At 37.4% G+C, this 9,954-nt stretch overlaps 1 protein-coding gene across 2 annotated transcripts; it reads left to right on the forward strand.

Moving 5' to 3' along the window:
- The first annotated feature begins 96 nt into the window (after positions 1-96).
- rbpja (recombination signal binding protein for immunoglobulin kappa J region a) lies at positions 97-9,488 on the forward strand. Of its 2 annotated transcripts, none has more exon segments than NM_198878.2 (11): positions 97-143; positions 936-974; positions 1,073-1,168; positions 1,926-2,091; positions 2,187-2,361; positions 2,452-2,589; positions 3,282-3,394; positions 3,582-3,722; positions 3,875-4,030; positions 4,155-4,258; positions 5,549-9,488. In NM_198878.2, coding segments are annotated over 11 exon segments (1,491 nt in total). In that variant the 5' UTR covers positions 97-123; the 3' UTR covers positions 5,892-9,488.
- Positions 9,489-9,954: the final 466 nt, after the last annotated feature.

Raw genomic sequence — 9,954 nt, forward strand, 5'->3', positions numbered from 1 at the left:
GCGTGACTTCAGAACTTTCTCACGCCTGTGCCCCCCTTTCCTGGCGTTATTTGTCACACCGCCCCTCCCCCTCGTCTGGGCAAATCTCGCGAGTCTCGGCGTTATTAGAGAGAGTTGGTGAAGATGGCGCCTGTTGTGACAGGGTAAGCAGCGAAATTATCAACGGACGGGGCATGGAAAAGTCACAGCTAAAATAAGTTTTGGCTGTTTAGTGAAGATAACTAGATTTGATTTATTTATTTACACATCTGTCCGCTTGTCCCTGCGCTGGCGACCAGTTTCACTCTACTTCAGTGTGGTTTTTCAGGTTTTCAGCGATGGGCTCTTTTATTCAGTTAGCCGCTTAGCTTTTAGTTAGCTGAAAGATTTTCAGCAGTTTTCCTTAATCATTGAATGCTGCTGAGAGCTGATCTTTAACTGTAAACATAGTTAGACTTTATTATTGGCGTCTTTTGAAACTTTAAACCTTACTTAAAGTCTAAAAATATATAAATAGGAAGTGAACTAAACTAGTGAGTTGCACTAGAGAGATGGAAAGAGAGAAAGCAGGTTAGCAGTTGCTAGCCAGCCAGGTTAGCTTGTCTAGTCAGTCCATAACAGTCTGGGAGCTTTCTGGAGGACTCAAAGTTTTATTTCAGAATTTTCAGTTTAACTACTTTTATCTGGAAAAAGTGTATATTTGTTTCATTCACTTGTATGTTAAATTGTTGTGTCTCTTTCAAGTTTTAGATGTATTTGGTCTGTTCTACTTAGTCCTAAATAGACAGCAGATTGAAGAATCTAATGCACGATTGAACTTGTTTATCCTACCCAAAAATTATGTTTAGGCAGGCAGATGACTAGGCTGACAGCTTTGATGATTATTGTTGTTTATGTGTCTACTTCAAACCCAATGTTTACTGTGTGTCTTTACTATGCTGTGTTTTGTTTTGTAGGAAGTTTGGGGAGCTCCCTCAGCCAAAGCGTTTAACAAGGTAAATGCACTCATGTTCATGTCTATGCAAAACATTTATCAAATATATATTTAAAAAATAGCGGTTAAACAACTTTGTCATATTGGGTGGTTTTGCAGAGAGGCGATGCGCAATTACTTGAAGGAGAGAGGAGATCAGACAGTGCTCATACTGCATGCAAAGGTCGCACAGAAATCGTATGGCAATGAAAAAAGGTGAGTGATGAAGGTAACGTTAACTGATGACATAAAATAAAAACAGAGCCTTTTAATTGTGATGCACATTCCTGGTCCTGTTTTGATTAATTGATCAGAACACATAATTCAAGAGAAATGTTGTTGCACAATGACCGTTTTCACCTGGTATTAACAACGGTTTTGAGTGGGCTGATAATGAGTGGTTTGCTGATACTAATAAGCATTTACAATTGTTATTTACAAATGTAAGCAGTGACCGTGCATTTAACCTGAGAGATTTGTTCATCAGACCATAGTTGATATCAATGGTTTCCTTTGCGTTTTTCCCAAACTGTTTACAAATAATGCACATATATGAGCATTAATTTGTATACAGATATTCTTAAATCATTCTGTGTGTAAATGAAAGTTCAAGCGCAGTATAAAAGGAACTAAATTCAGGATCACATTTGCATGTGCGCATGTACTTCAGGTGTGCATCAGTCAGCATGAGTTGTGCACAGAGATCTTTCTATGAGGCTTACTATTACACTTTGAAACTCTTTAACAACATGCATGTCCACTTAAATGTAGACTAAATTAGCCTTGTGGTGTATGTAAGGAAGATTATAATGCACAGCTACGTTGTAAACTATTTAATGTTGACTTAAATGTTACATTTTGGTCAACTCCAGCTGATTTTAAGTTTCTGCACACTTCATGCAAATAAAGGTTAGAAGATCAATGTGAAATCATTCCACAAACTGTTCTTTAATCTGTTATAAATGTCTGTTAGATTCTTCTGTCCTCCACCCTGTGTGTACCTGATGGGTTGTGGTTGGAAGAAGAAGAAGGAGCAGATGGAGAGAGAAGGCTGTTCGGAGCAAGAGTCTCAACCTTGTGCCTTTATCGGCATTGGAAACAGTGAACAAGAAATGCAGCAGCTCAACTTGGAGGGCAAGGTACTTTTTGTTTAACTGCTGCAAAAAAACCTTTATAAATTTAAATAGTCATGTGTTATGATGTTCATCATAATCCTTATGCTTTTCTTCTATAGAATTTTTGCACAGCAAAAACATTATACATTTCCGATTCTGACAAACGGAAGCACTTCATGCTGTCGGTGAAAATGTTCTACGGTAATAGCGCAGATATCGGCGTCTTCCTCAGCAAGCGAATCAAGGTCATCTCAAAACCTTCCAAAAAGAAACAGTCGCTGAAGAATGCAGACCGTAAGTAAAAAAAGCATTCTCATTAATAAATGAAACTATCCTTCATTTTTAATTTTGCTCTGCTCATCTGCAATCTTTTTTTTTTTACAGTGTGCATAGCTTCTGGGACAAAAGTGGCTCTTTTTAACCGCTTGCGGTCTCAGACTGTCAGTACGCGGTACCTTCATGTGGAAGGGGGAAACTTCCATGCAAGTTCACAACAGTGGGGAGCCTTCTATATTCATCTGTGTGAGTCAGTCAACACAAAATGACATTTAAAAACAATGAAATTAATTTTTTTACTATATCAGTGCCAAGACATTGAGCCCTATTGGAAGGAATGAAAGGATGTCTTTATTCATAAAGTAAATCAGTATTGTGATATCGAACACTGTTGTCACAATACACATGCTAGGATTTTAAGTGAATAAACATACACTATGCTTGAATAAATTCACACCTTATGTATCATTTATTTATAAAGGCAATCCATTACAATAATTCTTTAGGGGGTGTTTTTGGAAAAAAAGATGAAAAGTTAATATTTATGTTGTAATTTAAATCATAACTTCATACAATCAAACAAACAGGCTTATAAAAAATTAAGTTTTTTCTTTTAAATATTTTTTAACAGTTTTTATTTAAACGCCATTTTGTAAAGTTTATTTAAATACTGTAGTATTCACTGAGACAATATTCACTGGAAAAACCTAAAACAAATTAAATGACATGTTTTAGTAGAAATACTGAAATCTATATTTATTGCTTAATATTTTCTCAGTAGTCTGTTTCATTTACAAAGCTTTCCTTTCATTCAGCTTTAAAAATATTTGCAGAAGGTCTTTGATTAACTTCTAAACATTTTGGCAAGATGTCTTGTCATTTTCTGTGTCTGCATGTTTCCTTGTTCATTATTTATGATGTGTAATTCTTAATTCCAGTGGATGATGATGAGTCAGAGGGAGAGGAGTTTACAGTCAGAGACGGTTACATCCATTATGGTCAGACGGTGAAGCTGGTGTGCTCTGTGACGGGCATGGCTCTACCCCGACTGGTAATCTATTATCCACCTCAACAGTGATCAGTCTGAATGACTGTGATCATTCATGATTAAAAGGGTTGGGTTGAGAAATGTGTCATATTCAATTAAGAAATGTATATTTGTGTGTCACTGAATTAATCTTTGTAAAATGCTTGCCGAGTACAATTTTTAAAAAGTAAAATGTTGTGTGCTTCTGTAGATCATTCGTAAAGTGGACAAGCAGACAGCGCTAATGGACGCCGACGATCCTGTGTCCCAACTACATAAATGTGCCTTCTACCTTAAAGATACAGAGAGGATGTACCTCTGCCTGTCACAGGAGAGGATAATTCAGTTCCAGGTCAGTTCATAATGCACTACAGTTCATACAAGAATCACTTCTGTGGTAGAATTTAGCTTAAAATAAGACTACTACTACAAATTCTCTTCTTGTTAATCATGTAAGGCTCTATGGCTTTACAAATTAAACAATTAAAATGTTTTTCTACTTAGGCCACACCCTGTCCCAAAGAAACGAACAAAGAAATGATCAACGATGGTGCATCATGGACAATCATCAGCACAGACAAAGCAGAGTACACTTTCTATGAGGGGATGGGCCCTGTACCCTCACCTGTCACACCAGTGCCTGTTGTCGAGAGTTTACAGGTAATCCACAAAGTCATATTCAAGGCTTAATGGTTGCTTCAAGCACATATTGTTATTGTTGTGATGTTTGATAAGAAATACATCTAACTGTATGCATAAGTAACATTGGGTCCTAAATTTCTAGCTGAATGGAGGAGGAGATGTTGCCATGCTTGAACTGACAGGACAGAATTTTACACCCAACCTCAGAGTTTGGTTTGGAGATGTGGAGGCAGATACTATGTACAGGTAACGGATCTTTGTTCCAAGCAGTCATGACTGTGGTGCCCTTGAACACCCTGTATTGATCCCAGAGAGCTGCAGAAAATTAGAGCAAAACATTGCACTCTTCAAGTGCTGCTTTTCTGCATTTTTTTTTTCAAATGTAACCTTTCATGTAGTGAATAATGCAGCTGTTTGGGAATGTAAAATGTCTACTGTTAAATGTCTGATTGGTCAAAGTGATTGGTTATTAATAAAGCTAATGTCTTTTAAAACTAAGCAACAATAAATAGATTCTGAACTGCTGAAACAAGTGATCAGGAATTCCAGTTTAATCTCTGTAACTGATCTATGTTGATCTGTAACACTTAAATCTGTTTCTTTGATTGGGGTTTGTTTCTATCCACCTATTTTTATGCTCATTTTGGAATTTTGCATAAAAAAAGTGCTTGATGGAAATGCCAGTGTAAAATAAATTTTGAGTAATTATTTATATGAATTTATCATAGAAGACAAGAGGGCCCACAGCGGCTTTTTCTTTTTTAATAATTCAGACTAGTTCATCAGGATGTAATGTTCAAATTTATTTCAAAATTATTAAACAATCAATCTGACGTACCAATTCTTACATCTATAAAATAATCAGATGCGGACACATTGCTTACAGCTATGAAGCTTAAAATCAATGCAATTGGCTCTATGCACAGCTTGTGTTTTTCAGCCAACGATAAACTTCCGGTGAAGGGTTAATGTGACTATTTTCAATTTTATAAGCATCGATGTTGTAATGTAATAAAAATATATTCAGTTAAATAGACTTAAGTATTCATTTAGTTGTTTAAGCATGAGATGAAAGACCGTTTAACTGCTAGTGCCATCAAAAACTAAATTGAAAATACTGGGGTAACATAAATGTTCATATTTTAAAGACATGGTGGGGGAAAATGTCATTTAATGCAGTGCTTCTTGTCTGGTCTGAGACCCACTTCATATCGGATATCAATTAGGCAGTGAAGATCACTGATTTTAAAAGAAATCAGATCTTAAGCAGTTTTGTAATGCCAAGACAGTTCGCTGGAAGCACTTGAGCTGTCTGAGTGCATGTAACCCTATTGTTAAAATCCAGTCTACTGAGGGAAGGATGTCCCAACCAAAAAGAACCTTTTAAACAGCACAGTTTTAATCGAAAAAACAAAATCGCTCAGCTAAAATACCCTGTATTTGTTTTTCTTTGAGACTACTTGTATGTCATCAACAAAATCATTGCAAAATATTCAATACGTAAATTGTCTGTATCTGTGTCCCCGTTACCTGCAGATGTGGCGAAAGTGTGCTCTGTGTAGTTCCTGACATCTCTGCGTTCCGTGAGGGATGGCGTTGGGTTCGGCAGCCAGTGCAGGTTCCTGTGACTTTGGTCCGTAACGACGGCATCATCTACTCCACGGCTTTGACTTTTACCTACACGCCAGAGCCAGGACCTCGGCCTCACTGCAGCGCCGCAGGAGCCATACTGCGGGCCAACAGCAACTCCTCCACATCACCATCTTCATCTTCCTCAGCCTCCAGCCTATTGCTGCAGTCAGCCGTCGACAGCCAGGCAGGATACGGCGCATCAGGAGGAGTATCTACATCTTCCTCCTCTGCCATGTCCGTCTCCTAACCTGGGAATCGTAGTTTGCGTGTTTAAGTGAGAGATGGTGATTCGTCAGCTCGTAGACTCTCCTGCATAGATACATGGGATACGGATGACAAAAACGGATAATGGTGCCACAGAGAGAGTGAAGCAAAAGAGAGACAAGACTTCGCTCGAAAACTGGACCGAACAAATGAAGATGGATGTCTCTTCTCTCTCTCTGTCTCTCTTTGTTGTGGTTCTTTTTCAGTCTGTTTCCTCACATCGGAGGAAGTGGTAATGTGTGCCGTGGATCAAGATACCACAGGATCAATGCATTAGCCTTACACGAGTGAAAAAAGTCAATCAAAAAAAAAAAAAGAAGAAACACTTTTTTTTCTTGTCAAACGAAGCCTTTTCTAAGAATGCGCAGGATGGATTTGGCTTTGAGAGATTGTTGTTTTCTACTAAAGGGCTTAATGCACTGTTTCACCAGGCTTGGAAGAAAAGTTATCATAGTAATATAGTTTTTACGGACCAAGGAATATTATTATTATTATTATTATTTTTATTGATATATAATTTTATAAGCTTTAGCTAAGGTACATTTTTTCACCTTTTTCAGTTTTATAACATATAGTAAACTTTTGTTACCAAATAGTTTTGTATGTTTCTTGTGAGCGTTTGAGCTCAGAAGGAAAAGGTTCATGCATTTTAAAAGCCTGAACTCCTAGCTGCCTTTTACTCGTTTTGGCAAATGCCTTAAGTCTTCTGGAGTTTCACCAGACCCTTTTCTCTTGTGTAATAATAATTTTATGTCATGTAAATTGGTCTTTTTACCCCCTTTTTTTATTGGTTTCTCGTTTTCACTAAACCGGTGTAATACTGATGGCGTTTTTGTGTATCTGGGAGAAGGTGGCTCTTCTGCTTCGTAAACTTTTCTCATGTGAAGTTTTTAATAAGAAAGCTTTAACTGACTTGGCCATGTTAAACTCATCAAATACTAGTAGCTATTGATCCGATCCTTTTCATTGGCTATTTAAGCTGCTGATATAAAAGTAACTTGTCAAAAGTCCCACAGAAAAAAGGCGTACATTTAATTGAACAAACGCACGGAATCAATTTAGCTTTTTTGAATGGGTCAGAGATTTCTAATTAATCGGGTCAGAACAGGTCATATTTACATATTATTCATAGTGTCTCTACTAAAACCAGCAGAGAAATTGCAGCTTTTTTTCGTTCAGCCGTAGCCTTGAGTGTTTTTGAATAAAAAGGTTAATTTGCCTCAGGGTGTTTTCAACTGATATTAAGATGCGCTATCCACTTAAGTCATGTCCAAGCCGCTACTCATTTGAATTGAGAAAATACTCCTTTATGAATGTCATGGTGTACGTCACAGACATCAATATTTTAACAACGTATAAATAATTGATCATTTTCAGGCTGTCGAATATTAGGCATGTATATATGTATTGCGATTGTGACTTTTGAAAGTATTACATCGCTTTGTAAACATTAATTATTGCCATTAGATGAGCCTCCCCAAACAGTTTGATTTAGCGCTTGGACCTGGAAGCCACTTTGCGTGACACTTTACAAATGAATCCGATCACAAATGAACAGCGCTAAATAAATGTGGTTACAGGGTCCGAAATGTTTTCAGCTTGTCCCCTTTTGACCAGTCGCAGAGGTAGTTGAAAACATTCGATTATAGTGTAAACTCATGTGGTCGAATGTGTAGCGTTATGTGATCATGTATTGTGAATATACATCAAAACAAGGTATTCCTGCTTAGCTGTACTGTACGAAAACACATGGATTACTATCAAATAGGGCTGTGCGATTTGGGGAAAATGTCTAATTGCGATTTTAGATATTGCGATTTCAATTTAATTTTATAGCCAAGCTTCAGCTTAACAGTATGTATTTTAGCTTCTTACTGCTAAAATGCAGCGAGTGTCAATTAAAAGAAGGAACTGAAAAGATAATAACTTACATTAGCAAACAGCTCTGATATTGTACTTTCCTGTTTGTTTGTTTGTTTTTATTATGGGAGTTCCGCATATTTCGGTTGCACAATTCTGATTGGGCAGAACGAAAGTGCAGTCACTCACTTGGCTAGTAAGACGGCAGTCACGCAATTGCTCTGAATGGGGAAAGTTAAACAATATGTTTTATATAGCAGCCTTATGTGAGCTAATCGCAATGTCTCAAATCGCTATTTAATTTCGATTAATCGCACAGCCCTACTATCAAATATCATTGATTTACTATTCATTCGCCTGCGTTCCTGCTCTCTCGCAAGCTGCGTAACATAGGTTCGCTCACTAAGTAGTACTTTTGCACTGAGCGCTCCCATAAAAGCACTTGTTATGGCATCGCTGCGTGAAGATGATTGGTTACAGGAAACCCAATCTTGTCCTGTCTTTCATACGTTTTGATTTTTGGCAGGAGTGACAGCCCTCTTCTGAAATGTGCCCCCTTTTTTAAATTTGTGTAAATGTTTAGTACCAAATGTTCACTTCTGTGATAGCTGTAGCCTAAAGCAAAATATGAGGCCTTAAACCACTACTGATTAATTTTGGGATCTGGTGGTAACACTACAAAGTTTGTCCTTTTGTGAAGAGGACATGATCGTTTGTTTATACCCTTTTCAGTTGTCACAGGGCAAAGTGTCGTCATATGTCTGCTCTGTTATGCATTTTTTTCTCTATATGCATCATCTGATTGGAGAAAAAGACACTCCAGCATGCTCTGAAAATGATTTTCAATCAACATGGACTGTTGGGATTTATATATGAGGAACAGCAGGTGAACTTCCTCAGTAGTTTTGGGTTTTTTTAATTGAAAAGTTTCTTCCACGGCTAATTTTAATGAGTCTAAAATATTGTATTATTTTATAAAACATTATTATGGCATGAGCTATTATATTAATGGTTATTTCTAACCATTTCTTCCATGATTTAAATCTCTTTTGTATACCTTTTTTATGGGCAATCCTCATTTGGTCTGCGTTACAAGCTATTGCTTTGGAAGTAAAACAAAAAGCCAAAACCTAGTATCTAAATCTCACAAAGCCATTAAATTGTATCTACTGTGAGCCTTTTTCATTAAGTTCCTCAATCAGGGAATAAAATTAAAACCATACCATGTGGAAGTGCCGAAATGGAAACTGCCAAATCTAAAGGTCAATTTGTGAAGGTCACACACATGCGCAACCTTTCCATGTATGTTTTCAGTGTTATTTTTCTCTTCTTCAATTGTCTTCCAGCGAGTTTGAATCAGAGGACCTGATGGGTTAATTTCAAAACTAACCATGTTGTTTCGTCATATCTATTGCATAAGTTAGTTAGTTCATCTGTCACCTGTGCTTACATTGAACAGAAACTAGTGTGTTAGATCACCGTTATCTTTGTCTGTAGAAAAAAAGGGTGAGAGTGGGTGTCTGTTTTCTCAGCCTTTTCAATGGATTGTTTTACATTTTGGAAGTTACCAGCCTTCGCCAAATGGCTAGTGGCCGTTCTGGCTTCGAGTGCACGCTCTCTAGCAGATCTGAACTGTATTGGTGCTGTCTAACTTTTAAAGGGCCAGTGTATCTGTTGCTTTTGAAATGGATCACTAAACACTGTAATAGATTCAAACAGTCTTGAGTTGTTTATTTCTTTTTGTCTCTACTGTTGTGAATACTGAGATGATTGATTGATTGATTGAGTGCATGATGGGACTTAGTAAAGACAGTGAAGTATGGAGATTACGTAAAACTGCCATTTCACTATTGTGTGCGTAAAGTGATAGTTTTTAAACCATACATTTATTTTTGCTATCATATTTACAGAAGAGCCCTGAATGGTACTGGGATTTTTGATTTCTGTGGGCACAAATGCCTTTTTTATGCCAGAGGTCAGAGGAGGATGACTGGTCGGAGCTGATATAAAGGCAACAGTAAATCAAATAACCACTCGTCACAACTAAGGTATGCAGAAGAGCATCTCTCAACGCACAACACTTCCAACTTTGTGGTGGATGGGCTACAGCAGCAGAAGACCACAGCGGGTGCCACTCTTTGTCAGCTAAGAACAGAAAACTGAGGCTACAATTGACACAGGTTCAA

This window comes from Danio rerio, chromosome 1, assembly GCF_049306965.1.
Source record: "Danio rerio strain Tuebingen ecotype United States chromosome 1, GRCz12tu, whole genome shotgun sequence".
Lineage (NCBI taxonomy): Eukaryota > Metazoa > Chordata > Actinopteri > Cypriniformes > Danionidae > Danio > Danio rerio.

Bases quoted from the DNA above. Each gene is read 5' to 3' on its own strand.
- rbpja (XM_073921049.1), top strand. From the start codon at position 1,080: ATGCGCAATTACTTGAAGGAGAGAGGAGATCAGACAGTGCTCATACTG. The intron at 2,590-3,281 runs GTGAGTCAGTCA...TCTTAATTCCAG, and splicing joins AGCCTTCTATATTCATCTGT to TGGATGATGATGAGTCAGAG. The intron at 3,723-3,874 runs GTCAGTTCATAA...TTTTCTACTTAG, and splicing joins AGAGGATAATTCAGTTCCAG to GCCACACCCTGTCCCAAAGA.